The 18,178-nt window shown below is 45.4% G+C and overlaps 1 protein-coding gene across 1 annotated transcript in view; it reads right to left on the bottom strand.

Annotated features, from left to right (window-relative positions):
* Positions 1 to 6,944: 6,944 nt before the first annotated feature.
* Positions 6,945 to 18,178, bottom strand: part of csmd3a (CUB and Sushi multiple domains 3a) — a gene marked incomplete at both ends in the record, with an annotated part of 567,839 nt that continues 556,605 nt past the window's right edge. The window contains 6 exons of the mRNA XM_079838157.1: positions 6,945 to 7,104; positions 7,184 to 7,319; positions 13,972 to 14,059; positions 14,323 to 14,435; positions 15,587 to 15,745; positions 17,993 to 18,058. Of these exons, the coding sequence (XP_079694283.1) occupies positions 6,945 to 7,104; positions 7,184 to 7,319; positions 13,972 to 14,059; positions 14,323 to 14,435; positions 15,587 to 15,745; positions 17,993 to 18,058 (722 nt within the window). The remainder of the gene's footprint in view (positions 7,105 to 7,183; positions 7,320 to 13,971; positions 14,060 to 14,322; positions 14,436 to 15,586; positions 15,746 to 17,992; positions 18,059 to 18,178) is intronic.

Genomic DNA, 18,178 nt, shown 5'->3' with positions numbered 1-18,178 from the left:
CTGCGATTATTAAGATTTTGTTCATAAAAAAGCTTCTTATGCTCACCAAAGCTGCATTTATTTGGTAAATAAAATATAGTAAAAATGGTAATATTACAACCAATAATAACTGAGCATCAAATCTTCATATTCGAGTGATTTATGAAGGATCATGTGACACTGAAGACTGGAGTAATTATGATAAACTCAGCTTTGATCACAGGAATAAATTACACTTTACTATATATTCACATAGAGAACAGATGATTTGAACCGCAAAAATATTTCACTATTTTTACTGTATCAGGGTTTCCGTGGGTCTTAAGAAAGTCGTAAAAGTTCACAATTTAAGGCCTTAAAGTGTCTTCAATTGAATCAGAAAGTCTTAAATTCAATATCATGGTGAGTATGATTTCTGTGATGCAGGAAATGTGGACCGAATCCATTCATAGAAATGGGATTTACTGTATAATGCGGATCAAATTGTGTATGAATAAACCAGAAGTAGTTCAGTCTCTTAAAGGGCCAGCTCACCCATTAATGACAATCCTGTGGTCATTTCCTCGCCCTCATGTCAGACTTTCCTTCATCATATAAAGCCGTCGAGTCTCTTCAGAACATCTGGAATAATCCGCTCCATCCGTACGGATCAGTTTCTCTTTATGAACTTTCTGAAGTTGCTTAGACTGTCAATCTTTCCATTTCATTACAAATCTCTTCATTTGTGTCCAGAAGATGAACGAGAGTCGTCACATTTAATATGACCATTAAAGCAGAGTCCAGAAGAATACAGCACAATAAACCAGAAAAAACACACAGATATCATAGAGACATAAAGTTGATTTTTGTTTTCCAGTATAAATATATAAAACATCCTTAAATCAAGACGATGCGAAATGAAGAAATGAAGTCTTGTTTTCTGAGAAATTGACCAAATGAAGTGAGTTTATGCTTAAAACAAGAACAAATATTTGTCATTGGGTATGAAAATGACTCACATTTGAGTTAAGTTGATTTTTATGAACACATTGGCAGATATTTGTGCTGGTTTTAATCATAAAATCACTTTCACAGGATTTCCCAAATCTCAAACTTTAAGCTGTTTTTTGTCAAATTAATCCAAAATATGGAGATCTGTTGGAAATTGTATTGTCAAGCTTTGAAGTGTCTCTAACACTCATTGTGTGCTTAGACGTTCACATTTAGAGAACAATTTATTCCTAACATTTTCTTTAATTGGTCGTAGATTAACCTTCATAGGATCAGATAACGCAGCTTTGGTGAGCAGAAGAGACTCTTTCAAAGACATTAAAACCAATGCCGTAACCATGTCTTGAACATTGGGCGGGGACCAATTTTGTTATTTTTATAAAAGCATAAAGAAACAGAACAGTGAACGAAATTCTAGGTCTAATTCCAGTTGGGAAATAATCATTTTGGGACTATAATATTTGCATTAATTTGCGTCAAATATCATTAGTTCCCGTTAGTGAATAAATACATAAATCCGCTATTATCACTCACGTTCCTACTGGTCTGGTGGTAGAGTTTTTGTATGTCAAAGGTTACAGGTTCTGATCCGCCCTCATATAGTTTTTTCTTCATTAAATTAAAGATGTGCAATGATTGTAAGAGCAGGGACACGTTTGTGTGCATTTTGTTTTGTGATTTCACCGGTAAGAATAGAGTCTCCGCAACAGCGATAAGCCGTTTGACAGCCTCGTCTGTGTGAAGACTGTGAACGTAAACTCCGCCTACTTTGATTTGATTGGCCATCGCAATCATTTTGACATTGACGAGCGCCGTTAGACCTGAGGCAGACCCATAGACTGTAAAACAATATGGCCGTAGTGTCCGTGACGTAACTCATAGGATTATGAAGAGCAGTTCTGAAGAGTAAAGTCGGGTCGAGCTGGCCGTCGCCATCTTGTCACTCCCGGATAACAGAAAATGGGCAAAGAGGCGGGACGTGGGCGGAGCTGAGGTGATGACTGACAGCAGACAAACGGCAATCCACCTGTCACTCAAAGAGGCCACGCCCTTAATTATGCAGAACTTTAAGGCTTTATATAATGTAAAGGAATGAGTTATAAAAACATTCCCCCCTCACAGTCGTCATGAAGGGCAACATTAGCCGTACAGACCAAAAGCACAGTTTGTCCCAGACTGTAAACATGTGTTCTTCTGCTGTAGAGTTGGCCATTTTAACATGAGCTCAATGAGATTCTGCTCTTCTGGAGTCTGCCTCTAGTGGCCAGTCCATGAACTGCAGTTTAACTCACTTCAGTATCGGCTTCAGGAGAAACTGCGGGAGATGGACGCTCGGGCAGACCAGACTTTTAAACCTTTTGTAACTTTTAAACCTTTTTGTCATCCAAACACAAGTTTTTCAAATATTGGGGGGGACAATTTGGCCATTTCTAATTATTGTCTTAATGTCTATGGTAGTTACGGCTCTGATTAAAACATCTCATTTATTCAGAGCGTTTGTGTGTTCAGTTTGTAGCTCTAGAACGTGTTCCTGCGTGAACAGCCACTGGATGATGATGATGATGATGATGCTGTGAAAGCACCAGTGTTTCGCTCTTCAGAAAGCCTTGCTTACATTGAGAGAGAGAGAAAAACTGACTTCCCCCTTAAAACACTCATAGAGGGAAATGATTTGTAATAGCAATCGTTCCTCATGTATAAAGCGGAGGAGGTTTCCTCTTGAATGTGGAGCGATCACACACACAGCCGTCGATCCCACGCCATCAGTAAAAACAAGACAATCTGACAAAGGACCAGTTTTGCTGCCGCTACATACGAGCAGAGTTTGAATATAAAAATCGCAGAAGCACTCAAGCGTCACGCGAGGATTATAAATGCATGAACGGATTTTTAAACGCTCAAGATTTCTGACACGGTTCTCCATGCATCATTTTTTAAAGCAGAGAAATCATACAGAACATTAACTTCGCTTTGTCTACGCTCTCAGAAGAAAAGGTTTCTTCAGGCGCTTTGTCACTTTATGCATTTACTTTTACTTTATAGTGTTTTAATTCAAGTTTAATGTTATGGATTAAGCAGTGTGTAAACATACAGTAGTGTGCAAAAGGGATATTTGTGTTTAATGACCCTACAGATTCAATTAGGCCATCAAAATATGGGGAAAATATTTTATATGAGTGGAAAACAAAACACTAAAGTTGGTGAAGGTATTGAAAATTATTTGGCAAACTGCAGCTACAGATTTTATTTTACTATGCAAAAAAAAAACATTGACCACAACATAATCAGTTATTAATATTTAATTGGTTCTCTCTCGTTTTTGCATGTGTTCATAATTTCTGGACAATTTTTTTTTTTCAAATTGTTTTTGAGTTATCACATGCAATATGCTAACAAAATGCTTTTTTTGACTGTACTAAAGCATAAAAATACAATTTGCAGATTCAGCGCATTCGGAAAGTTCTTGAAATATTTGCACATTTATTAAAACTAAAAAACAAATAAAATCATATAAGTATTCCCAGCCTTTGCCAAGACACTCATTGAGCTCAGGTGCTCCTGTTTCCACTGATCATCCTTGAGATGTTTCTACAGCTCGACTGGAGTCCACCTGTGGTAACTTCAGCTGATTGGACAGGATTTGGAAAGGCACACGCCTGTCTATATAAAGGTCCCACAGTTAACAGTGCATGAGCACAAACCAAGCCATGAAGTCCAAGGAATTGACCTCCGAGACAGGATTGTATGGAGGCACAGATCTGGGGAAGGTCTCCACCAATTAGGCCGGTGTGATAGAGTGGCCAGACGGAAGACACTCCTCAGGAAAAGGCACATGACCGCCCGGCTGGAGTTTGCCAAAAGGCACCTGTAGGACTCTCAGACCATGAGAAACAAAATTCTCTGGTCAGATATAACTCATGTCTGGAGGAAACCAGGCGCCGCTCATTACCTGGTCAATCCCATCAGTGAAGCTGGTGGTGGCAGCATAACGATGTGGGGACGTTTTTCAGCGGCAGGAACTGGGAGGCTAGTCAGGATCGAGGGAAAGATGAATCCTTGATGAAGACCTGCTCCAGAGCGCTCTGGACCTCAGACTGGGGCGAAGGTTCATCTTCCAACAGGACAATGACCCAAGATAACAAAAGACTTGAGGCTTAAAGTATTGAGTAGTACTGTTGTAGTACTCGAAACCGGTCTTACAACCATTTTTTTAAGTTCCTGGTCTCGACTGCATTTCTTGGTCTCGGACTCTGGATTTTATCTCAAGGCCAGTCTAGAACTGCTGGGATATCACTAGATTGCCGGTGCGTTGTCTGATTTAACATCATCCATGTGGTTTGATATAAAAAGTACTGCTTAAAATGCAATCAATAACTTCTTTGTTATGTGATTTCTTGTGTTCCTGTGCTGCCGGGCTCAAAATCAATGCAGCATTGTCTCAAAAATGCCCAAAATTAATATAAATGCCCACAAAATTCTGAGATTAAATTCTCTGGTCAGATATAACTCATGTCTGGAGGAAACCAGGCGCCGCTCATCACCTGGTCAATCCCATCCCTACAGTGAAGCACGGTGGTGGCAGCATAACGATGTGGGGATGTTTTTCAGCGGCAGGAACTGGGAGGCTAGTCAGGATCGAGGGAAAGATGAATCCTTGATGAAGACCTGCTCCAGAGCGCTCTGGACCTCAGACTGGGGCGAAGGTTCATCTTCCAACAGGACAATGACCCAAGATAACAAAGGAGTGGCTATGGGACGACTCTGAAAAAGTCCTTGAGTGGCCCAGCCAGAGCCCAGACCTGAACCCGATTGAACATCTCTGGAGATATCGGGATCCAACCTGATGGAGCTTGAGAGGTCCTGCAAAGAAGAATCGGGGAAACTGCCCAAAAATAGTGTGCCAAGCTTGTAGCATCAAACCCAAAAAGACTTGAGGCTTAAAGTATTGAGTAGTACTGTTGTAGTACTCGAGCCCGGTCTTACAACCATTTTTTGAAGGTCCAGGTCTCGACTGCATTTCTCCTCGGTCTTGTCTTGGTCTCGGACTCTGGATTTTATCTCAAGGCCAGTCTAGAACTGCTGGGATATCACTAGATTGCCGGTGCGTTGTCTGATTTAACATCATTCATGTGGTTTGATATAAAAAGTACTGCTTAAAATGCAATCAATAACTTCTTTGTAATGTGATTTCTTGTGTTACTGTGCTGCCAGGCTCAAAATCAATGCAGCATTGTCTCAAAAATGCCCAAAATTAACATAAATGCCCACAAAATTCTGAGATTATGTTTTTTAATATAACACAGAATATAATTTAGCAATATCACAAGAGCAAAAGAGCTGTTTTCATGAATATTTCAAATGATATTGATTTATAAAACATTCAATAAACAATAAGGTAATTAAAAAAAATTACATTTTAAACTGTCTTTGCTAATTCGGCAACGTTTCGTTATTGAATGAATCAGCTGCTTTGAACAAATCGGTTGAATAAAGGATTCCGTGACTGTTAATGTTTTAATGTTAAATTAATCTGAACATTATTTATGCAGGCGTAATTGAACCAATTCAGATGCAGCTTCTGTGCCATGAGTTTTATTGTCAGTGATTTGATTGGTAACAGCGCTACAGTGTCTTACTATTATAATTGTGTTTATTCATTAAATATAAGACATTTCACAGAATGTCTTAGTAGATATGGATCTTTTAGATGAATTTAAGGACTGCTGGTCTGGTCTTGGTCTTGACTCGTTCTCGCCCTGTCTAGGTCTCAACTTGGTCTCGGTTTAGGTGGTCTTGACTACAACACTAGTATTGAGCAAAGGCTTTGAGGTTTTTATTTTTACCTGCTTTGTGGTTTTTATTTTTTAATAAATTTGCAAAGATTTCAAACAAGCTTCTTTCACGTTGTCATTATGGGGTAATTGTGAGGAAAATCATGAATTTAATCCATTCTGGAATAAGGCTGTAAAATAAAATGTGGAAAAAGTGAAGCGCTGAGTACTTCCCGGATGCTCTGTATATTAAATGATACAAATATAAAGACATACAGAGGTATTTTTGCCCCTTATCTTGAATATTGAGGGCATTATAAATGCATTTTAATAGAGTAAATCACGCAGTGAAAGTGTGCACTATAAAGCGCACATAGTCGATGTCAGACTTCTGAGACTGTCAGTTCACTCATAGTTACTGCAGGCAGGAAACAAAACAATAATAATTATAATCTGCAAAACTTGAAATGGCTCAGATTTACTGCACAGCAAGAACTGAACACATTAAAATATTAATGTTACTTGATGATGGATCTGGTCAAGAGATCAAAATATTGATTTTCAAGACGTTGGAAATGAGTTTTGAGAATATGCGTGAGCTCACGAACATGATCCATATGCAGAATGTACTGGGAAAGGAGTTCTGACGAGAACAGTGATGATGGTATAAAACATCTGCTCAAACTGAAATATGTTTTATTTTATTCTTCTATAATTGTTGCTCTAATATCTGGAGTTTTGTATATTATCGCGACAGGTATAGATCTATCCATGTTAGATATAGATCCGGGTCGCTAAAGACCCCAATATGTAAGAATGTTTGGCGAAACTGTCATGTATTTAAGGGTTAAAACAACAATCATGATATTATCGTAGACAATGTTTATCGCACACCAAAACCCCAGTGACCCTTTTCTTCTGAGAGATTGTGACGAGAGGTCGCAGGATCATGTCTAAAGTTACGCATCGGACGCAGCGAATCGCTGTATGTGTGAACGCTTCTCACGTTGGAAAAAAACACACCTTATGTTTTCTTTGCTTTTGAATACAAAACCAACACTCTCAGAGTGAGATGTATATAATATATAATTCTCCACTCGAACTGTGAAGAACATGACGTTTTCCTGCAAACCGGAGCTGCGGTGTGAGTCCTGAACCCAAACTGTGCTTCCAAGAGACTCAAAGAACATAAAGTGACGGTTCTCAGACCATTGTGCAAACCGTGTTGAGATTGGGATCGAAGCGGACCACCTTCCCCTCGATGGATTTGGAGGTGGTGTTGTACATGGGGTTTTCGAACGTGGCCTGACCGTTGTTGTTTTCATGCACTGAGCAGCCGCTGAACTCCGCTTTATCAGACTTCCTGCGGTCAAACCAGAGGGAGAAGAGCATCAGGCATCAGGATTCCTCGTCTCTCTCATCAGTAATGTCAGCGCACCTACCTCTGCTTGTACAGGTAGAACCCAAAGCCGGCACAAATCAGGGCAAAGAAAGGCACGAGAATGGCGACGGCCACAGAGCTGCTGTTGGTGCGGGCGGGGATCTCCGGGCTCTTGGTGGCCTCCACTATGTTCAGACCTGAATGATGCATGAGGGACAGAATCACGTTTAGTTCAGCCCATAACAGTTTGAATACAAAGAGATCCGATTAAAATAAAGCCGCATGCAAGTGGGATTTATTTGTTCACGCACACTAACAATCGCTCGAAAACACACACACACACACACACTCCCACGCACACTCGCTCGCACACTCCCACGCACACTCGCACGCACGCACACTCGCTCGCACACTCCCACGCACACTCGCACGCACACTCGCTCGCACACTCGCACGCACACTCGCTCGTACACTCGCACGCACACTCGCTCGCACACTCGCACGCACACTCGCACGCACACTCCCACGCACACTCGCTCGCACACTCCCACGCACACTCCCTCGCACACTCCCACGCACACTCGCTCGCACACGCACACTCGCTCGCACACTCGCACGCACACGCACACTCGCACGCACACTCGCTCGCACACTCGCACGCACACTCGCACGCACACTCCCAAGCACACTCGCTCGAACACTTGAACGCTCACTCGCTTGCACACTCGCTCGCACACTCGCACGCACACTCGCGCGCACACTCACACGCACACTCACACGCACACTCGCACGCACACTCGCACGCACACTAGCACGCACACTCGTACATTCGCACATTCGCAAGCACACTCGCATGCACACTCGCTTGCACACACACTCACATGCACACTCCCACGCACACTCACACGCACACTCGCGCACACACACACTAACAATCGATCAAAAACACACACACACACACACACACACTCCCACGCACACTCGCTCGCACACTCACACGCATTCACATGCACACTCACACGCACACTCGCACGCACACTAACAATCGCTCGAAAACACACACACACACACACACACTCCCAAGCACACTCGTTTGCACACTCACACGCATTCACACGCACACTCGCATGCACACTCCCACGCACACTCGCTCGCACACTCACACGCACACGTACACTCACACTCGCACGCACACTTACAATCGCTCGAAAACACACACACTCACACGCGCTCACACTCGCACACTCCCACGCACACTCCCACGCACACTTGCTCGCACACTCACACGCACACGTACACTCACACTCGCACGCACACTAACAATCGCTCGAAAACACACACACACACTCCCACGCACACTCGCTCGCACACTCACACGCATTCACACGCGCACGCACACGTACACTCACACTCGCACACACACTAACAATCGCTCGAAAACACACATACACACACACACACTCCCACGCACACTCGCTCGCACACTCACGCACACTCGCACGCACACTAACAATCGCTCGAAAACACACACACACACACACACACACACACACACACACACTCGCTCGCACACTCACACGCACACTCACACTCGCACGCACACTAACAATCGCTCGAAAACACACACACACACACACACACTCCCACGCACACTCGCTCGCACACTCACTCGCACGCACACTCACACGCACACTCGCTCGAACACTCACTCGCACGCACACTCACACTCACACTCGCACGCACACTAACAATCGCTCGAAAACACACACACACTCCCACGCACACTCCCACGCACACTCGCACGCACACTCGCTCGCACACTCGCACGCACACTCGCTCGCACACTCCCACGCACACTCGCTCGCACACTCGCACGCACACTCGCACGCACACTCGCACGCACACTCGCACGCACACTCCCACGCACACTCGCTCGAACACTTGCACGCTCACTCGCTCGCTCGCACACTCGCTCGCACACTCCCACGCACACTCCCACGCACACTCCCACGCACACTCCCACGCACACTCCCACGCACACTCGCACGCACACTAGCACGCACACTCGTACATTCGCACATTCGCAAGCACACTCGCATGCACACTCGCTTGCACACACACTCACACGCACACTCACACTCACACGCACACTCACACTCGCGCACACACACACTAACAGTCGATCAAAAACACACACACACACTCCCACGCACACTCGCTCGCACTCTCACACGCATTCACATGCACACTCACACGCACACTCGCACGCACACTAACAATCGCTTGAAAACACACACACACACACACACACTCCCAAGCACACTCGTTTGCACACTCACACGCATTCACACGCACACTCGCATGCACACTCCCACGCACACTCGCTCGCACACTCACACGCACACGTACACTCACACTCGCACGCACACTTACAATCGCTCGAAAACACACACACTCACACGCGCTCACACTCGCACACTCACACGCACACTCCCACGCACACTTGCTCGCACACTCACACGCACACGTACACTCACACTCGCACGCACACTAACAATCGCTCGAAAACACACACACACACACACACTCCCACGCACACTCGCTCACACACTCACACGCATTCACACTCACACGCACACGTACACTCACACTCGCACACACACTAACAATTGCTCGAAAACACACATACACACACACACTCCCACGCACACTCGCTCGCACACTCACACGCATTCACACGCACACTCGCACGCACACTAACAATCGCTCGAAAACACACACACACACACACACACACTCGCTCGCACACTCACACGCATTCACACGCACTCACACGCACACTCGCACGCACACTCGATTGAACACTCGCTCGCACACTCGCACGCACACTCACATGCACACTCACACGCGCACTCACACTCGCACGCACACTCGCGCGCACATTCGCACGCACACTTGCTTGCACACTCACACGCACACGTACACTCTCACTCGCACGCACACTAACAATCGCTCGAAAACACACACACACACACACACACTCCCACGCACACTCGCTCGCACACTCACACGCATTCACACGCACACTCGCACTCGCACGCACACGTACACTCACACTCGCACACACACTAACAATCGCTCGGAAACACACATACAAACACACACACACTCCCACGCACACTCGCTCGCACACTCACACGCATTCACACGCACACTCACACGCACACTCGCACGCACACTAACAATCGCTCGAAAACACACACACACACACACACACACACACACACTCGCTCGCACACTCACACGCATTCACACGCACACTCACACGCACACTCGCACGCACACTCGATTGAACACTCGCTCGCACACTCGCACGCACACTCACATGCACACTCACACGCGCACTCACACTCGCACGCACACTCGCGCGCACACTCGCACACACACTCGCTCGCACACTCGCTCGCACACTCACACGCATTCACACGCACACTCGCACGCACACTAACAATCGCTCGAAAACACACACACACACACTCCCACGCACACTCGCTCGCACACTCACACGCATTCACACGCACACTCACACTCGCACGCACACGTACACTCACACTCACACACACACTAACAATCGCTCGAAAACACACATACACACACACACACTCCCACGCACACTCGCACACTCACGCACACTCACACGCACACTCGCACGCACACTAACAATCGCTCGAAAACACACACACACACACACACACACACACACACTCGCTCGCACACTCACACGCACACTCACACTCGCACGCACACTAACAATCGCTCGAAAACACACACACACACACACACACTCCCACGAACACTCGCTCGCACACTCACTCGCACGCACACTCACACGCACACTCGCTCGAAAACTCACTCGCACGCACACTCACACTCACACTCGCACGCACACTAACAATCGCTCGAAAACACACACACACTCCCACGCACACTCCCACGCACACTCGCACGCACACTCGCTCGCACACTCGCACGCACACTTGCTCGCACACTCCCACGCACACTCGCTCGCACACTCGCACGCACACTCGCACGCACACTCGCTCGCACACTCGCACGCACACTCGCATGCACACTCCCACGCACACTCGCTCGAACACTTGCACGCTCACTCGCTCGCACACTCGCTCGCACACTCGCTCGCACACTCGCTCGCACACTCCCACGCACACTCCCACGCACACTCGCACGCACACTAGCACGCACACACACTCACATGCACACTCACACTCACACTCGCGCACACACACACTAACAGTCGATCAAAAATTGCATTCGCATTCACACGCACGCTCACTCGCACACTCACTTGCTCGCACACTCACTTGCACGCTCACACACTCGCTCGCACACTCCCACGCACACTCGCTCGCACACTCACACGCACACTCGCTCGCACACTCGCACGCACACTCGCACGCACACTCGCACACGCACGCACACTCGCTCGCACACTCGTACACTCGCACATTCGCAAGCACACTCGCATGCACACTCACACGCACACTCGCTTGCACACACACTCGCACGCACACTCCCACGCACACTCGCTCGCACACTCACACTCACACGCACACTCGCACGCATATTAACAATCGCTCAAAAACACACACACACACACACACTCCCAGGCACACTCGCTCGCACACTCACACGCATTCACACGCACACTCACACGCACACTCGCACGCACACTAACAATCGCTCGAAAACACACACACACACACACACACACACACACTCCCACGCACACTCGCTCGCACACTCACACGCATTCACACGCACACTCGCACGCACACTCGCACGCACACTCGATTGCACACTCGCACGCACACTCGCACGCACACTGGCACGCACACTCGCTCGCACACACTCACACGCACACGTACACTCACAAACGCACGCACACTAACAATCGCTCGAAAACACACACACACACACACTCCCACGCACACTCGCTCGCGCATTCACACGCACACTCGCACGCACACTCGCACGCACACTCGCACGCACACTCACATGCACACTCACACGCTCACTCACACTCGCACACTCACACTCCCACGCACACTCGCTCGCACACTCACACGCACACTCACACTCGCACGCACACTAACAATCGCTCGAAAACACACACACACTCCCACGCACACTCGCTCGCACACTCACACGCACACTCACACGCAGACTTGCACGCACACCCGATTGCACACTCGATCGCACACTCGCACACACACGCACACTCACACGCGCACTCACACTAGCTCGCACACTCGCTCGCACACTCGCACGCACACTCGCTCGCACACTCGCACACACACTAGCATGCACACTCGCACACACACTCGCACGCACACTGGCACGCACACTCGCACATTCGCACGCACACTTGCACATTCGCACGCACACTTGCATGCACACTTACACGCACACTGGCTTGCACACACACTCACACTCCCACCTACACTCACACTCGCTCGCTCGCACACTCACACTCACACGCACACTCACACTCACACTCACAATCGCTCGAAAACACACACACACACTCCCACGCACACTCACTCCCACACTCGCACGCACACTAGCACGCACACTCGCTCGCACATTCGCACGCACACTCGCATGCACACTCACACTCGCTTGCACACACACTCACACGCACACTCGCTCGCTCGCACACTCACACGCACACTCACACGCACACTCGCACGCACACTCGCACGCACACTCGCACGCACACTCGCACGCACACTAACAATCGCTCGAAAACACACACACTCCCACGCACACTCGCTCGCACACTCACACGCACGCACACTCGATTGCACACTCGCTCGCACACTCGCACTCACACTCACACTCGCACTCACACTAACAATCGCTCGAAAACACACACACACACACACACTCCCACGCACACTCACTCCCACACTCGCACGCACACTAGCACGCACACTCGCTCGCACATTCGCACGCACACTCGCATGCACACTCACACTCGCTTGCACACACACGCACACTCCCACGCACACTCGCTCGCTCGCACACTCACACGCACTCACACGCACACTAACAATTGCTCGAAAACACACACACTCCCACGCACACTCGCTCGCACACTCACACGCACACTCGCACGCACACTCGATTGCACACTCGCTCGCACACTCGCTCGCACACTCGCACGCACACTCGCGCTCGCACGCACACTCGCACGCACACTCGCTCGCTCGCACACACACTCACACGCACACTCCCATGCAAAACACACACACACACACACACTCCCACGCACACTCACTCCCACACTCGCACGCACACGCACACTCACACGCACACTCACACGCACACTCCCTCGCACACTCGCTCGCACACTCACACTCCCACGCACACTCGCTTGCACACGCACCTCACACGCACACTCACACTCCCACGCACACTCACACGCACACTCACACGCACACTCACACGCACACTCACACGCACACTCACACGCACACTCACACTCCCACGCACACTCACACTCCCACGCACACTCGCTTGCACACGCACCTCACACGCACACTCACACGCACACTCACACGCACACTCACACTCCCTCGCACACGCACTCACACGCACACTCGCTTGCACACGCACACTCACACTCACACGCACACTCGCTCGCACACTCACACGCACACGCACTCACACTCACACACACACTTTGAATTGATTCATAAGATTATTTCTTGTTTGACTGAACATAAACCCTTAAATATAATGCAAACATTATTAAATGTAGCACACCTTGTCTCTGTAGTCCGAAAGGGCCGTAGTCTCTAGCTTGAATAAAGCCTTGAAACAAGTACGTGTTTCCTTCATGGTCGGCAGAGACCTCGAGGAGAGCAACAACACACAGATGAACATCATGTTCTCAGCTCATGTTCTGTGTAATACTACAGGTAGTGCTCTCAGGAAAGCATAACTAGCACCAGAGGAGCGGTTCTTTCACTGCTCTGAGAACTGTAGCTCCTGGATTAAATACACAGTATATTCTACCAATATCCGCAGCTCTGCAGACCCAACCTGGGGTTTGATTTCCTCTCATGCACTATTGGACAAACGCGGGGTTGCAGGTGAAGTTAGAGTCTGACTTACGAAGCCGTCCATGATGAGGGTCTGGTCGGTGATCTGGCTGTAGCTGCTCTTCACCAGAGCTCTCATGTGATGCAGGCGCAGCGTCAGACGGGCGTCTCTGCTCTTGTAAACGCCTGTGTGTGGATCACAAACGTCACTGCACTGAGAACGCCGGCTCACTGATGCTCATGCTCATGTTGATTATTACTGATGTGTGGTCACAGGTGGGTTAATAACGGCTTTGAATGTGGAGCGTCCAATTAGATCCAATGGTGTGTGTGTGTGTGTGTGTGTGTGTGTGTGTGTGTGTGTGTGTGTGTGTGTGTGAGTGTGTGTGTGTGTGTGTGTGTGTGTGTGTGTGTGTACCTGACAGCAGCAGCTCTGAGTGTCTGTTGGTTAGAGTGGCGTTGACTCTGCCTGTGCTGGTGTGTGTGAGTGTGTGTGAGTGTGTGTGAGTGTGTGTGTGTGTGTGTGTGTGTGTGTGTGTGTGTGTGTGTGTGTGTGTGTGTGTGTGTGTGTGTACCTGACAGCAGCAGCTCTGAGTGTCTGTTGGTTAGAGTGGCGTTGACTCTGCCTGTGCTGGTGTGTGTGAGTGTGTGTGAGTGTGTGTGAGTGTGTGTGTGTGTGTGTGTGTGTGTGTGTGTGTACCTGACAGCAGCAGCTCTGAGTGTCTGTTGGTTAGAGTGGCGTTGACTCTGCCTGTGCTGGTGTGTGTGAGTGTGTGTGAGTGTGTGTGTGTGTGTGTGAGTGTGTGTGTGTGTACCTGACAGCAGCAGCTCTGAGTGTCTGTTGGTTAGAGTGGCGTTGACTCTGCCTGTGCTGGTGTGTGTGAGTGTGTGTGTGTGTGTGTGTGTGTGTGTGTGTGTGTGTGTGTGTGAGTGTGTGTGTGTGTGTGTGTGTGTGTGTACCTGACAGCAGCAGCTCTGAGTGTCTGTTGGTTAGAGTGGCGTTGACTCTGCCTGTGCTGGTGTGTGTGTGTGTGTGTGTGAGTGTGTGTGTGTGTGAGTGTGTGTGTGTGTACCTGACAGCAGCAGCTCTGAGTGTCTGTTGGTTAGAGTGGCGTTGACTCTGCCTGTGCTGGTGTGAGTGTGTGTGTGTGTGTGTGAGTGTGTGTGTGTGTGTGTGAGTGTGTGTGTGTGTGTGTACCTGACAGCAGCAGCTCTGAGTGTCTGTTGGTTAGAGTGGCGTTGACTCTGCCTGTGCTGGTGTGTGTGAGTGTGTGTGTGTGTGTGTGTGTGTGTGTGTGTGAGTGTGTGTGTGTGTGTGTGTGTGAGAGTGTGTGTACCTGACAGCAGCAGCTCTGAGTGTCTGTTGGTGAGAGTGGCGTTGACTCTGCCTGTGCTGCTGTTATAGTCAGTGATGGTCAGGCTCATCGGCTGCTTCGCTGCTTTATACTCTAATGATCCTCTCCACACGTATGTGGGCGCGAACACATCGGCAGGAACTGCAAAGAGAAGATTTAATGAGTCCGATGAGGTTATGAAGCCGTTTACACACACGCTCGGCTCAATTAACATCTCTAACTCTCTCACAGATCAGACCTCCGAGCAGAAACCACAGCGAGCTCATAACTCCATAACTCTGACATCAGCCATATTAATAACTCAAGCCTCAATAACTATAATAACTCAATCTCTGAAGAGCCATTCAACTGCAGAACTACTATAACATCTGCTTTATATGATATAGCTCTTGACATCCATACGCAGACTGTGATATAGAAGAATTATTCAGATTAATAACCTGAATATAATAATAACAATAAATGTGTTATAATAAATATTCAGATTTGTTTAATTATTTCTTGTTAAGCACAACAAATAAATAAAGAGAAAACACATTAAGTTTGATGATAATACAAATTTAATAAAATAAAGGTTTAATTTACTAGATCATTAGCAATAATATTTATTTATAATTATAATCTTGTTTTGTTTATTATATTGCTGTTGCTGCCTCTTTATAAACGCAGTAATATTTATTTATTTATAATTATAATCATATTTTGTTTGTTATATTTTTTTATTGATTTTTAATTATGATCATATTTTGTTCATCGTATTGCTGTTGCAATTTTATGAAAGCAATATTTATATATTTATTTATGTATAATTATGATCATATTTTTTTAATATATTGCTTTCGATGCGTTTGTTTTATAAAAAACAAAAATATTTATTTATTTATGTATAATGATAATATTTTGTTCATCATATTGCTGTTGCTGCTGTTTTATACAAAGCTAAAATATTTATGTATAATTATAATCATATTTTGTTTATTATATGTATTTATTTATTTATAAGTATGATCATATTTTGATTATATTCTATTTATTTATCATTATGATCATATTTTGTTTCTTTTATTTATTTATAGTTATGATCAGATTTTGTTTATTATATTAATTTATTCATCGTTATGATCAGATTTTGATTATATTTATTTATCATTATGATCAGATTTTGATTATATTTATTTATCATTATGATCAGATTTTGTTTATTTTATTTATTGGTAATTATGATCAGATTTTATTTATTTATTTATCTATTTATTTATAATAATTATAAATAAACAATCATAATTATCTTATTTTATTTATTTATAATTATGATAATTTTTTTATTTATTTATTTATTTATAATAATAATATTTGATTTATTTATTTATAATACACACATATAAATATAAACATATTTAATTAATTAATTAAGTAATATCACAGTTTATTTATTTATTTATTTATTTATAATTATGATCATATTTTGTTCATCATATTGCTGTTGTGATTTTATGAAAGCAATAATATTTATGTATGATTTTGATAATAATTTATTCATTTATTCATAACTATGATAATATTTTATTTATTTAGTCATAATTATGATCACATTTTATTCATAATGATGATCATATTTTATTTATTTATTTATTTATTTATAATCATATTTATTAATTAATTAATTTATAATTATGATTATATTATTTATTTATAATTATGATAATATTTTATTTATTTATTTATAATCATATTTTATTTATTTATTTATAATTATTATCATATTTTGTTCATCATATTGCTGTTGCGATTTTATGAAAGCAATAATATTTATTTATGAATAATTACGATTATATTTTATTGATTGATTGATTTATAATTGTGATCATATTTTGTTTATTATATTGCTGTTGCTGCCATTTTATAAAAGCAAAAAATATATTTATTTTTTTATAATAATGTTCAAGTTTTGTTAATCATGTTTCTGCCATTTGATGAAATAAAGAAGTTCTTTGTGGCACTTGTTGCGGTGGTTTTGTCCTGTAATGTGCTTTTGACACACAGCTCTTCAACCATCAGTGTAACTCATCATCTCTGCATCTTCACTGATTTCATAAAGCAACATCAACATGCTAATACACACCAATGTTCATAAAACACAACATCATTCACAGTTTCTGCATTCAAACACTGCTCAGGTGCTCATTTGTCCAGGTTTGACGCTGTAAGCATTGAGCTTCTTCTTTTGATTGACACACTAAATGATTGACGGGCAGAGAGCGTCTCTGATTGGCTAGTTGTCAGATGCTAGCCCCTCCCCTGATATCAGACACTTTATCCATATGATTCCTAAGACACAGCTTCATATTAACATGTGCAGGTCTGAGATGTGGCGTTTGACACACTCACCGTTGACTTTGGGACTCGATGTTCCCTGAACAGGCGTCAGGACTTTCTCTGATGTTTTGGAGCCAGCTGAAAGACACACACACACACACACACACACACACACACACACACACACACACACACACACACGCGCACCAGCGGATGGGTTTAAGGAAACGCATTTGACACACGACTTCCCACAGACAC

This window comes from Gobio gobio (genome assembly GCF_949357685.1).
Source record: "Gobio gobio genome assembly, chromosome: 15".
NCBI classification, from domain to species: Eukaryota; Metazoa; Chordata; class Actinopteri; order Cypriniformes; family Gobionidae; genus Gobio; species Gobio gobio.
Note: the sequence above shows the minus strand (reverse complement) of the source record. Positions and strands in the feature narration are given on the sequence as shown.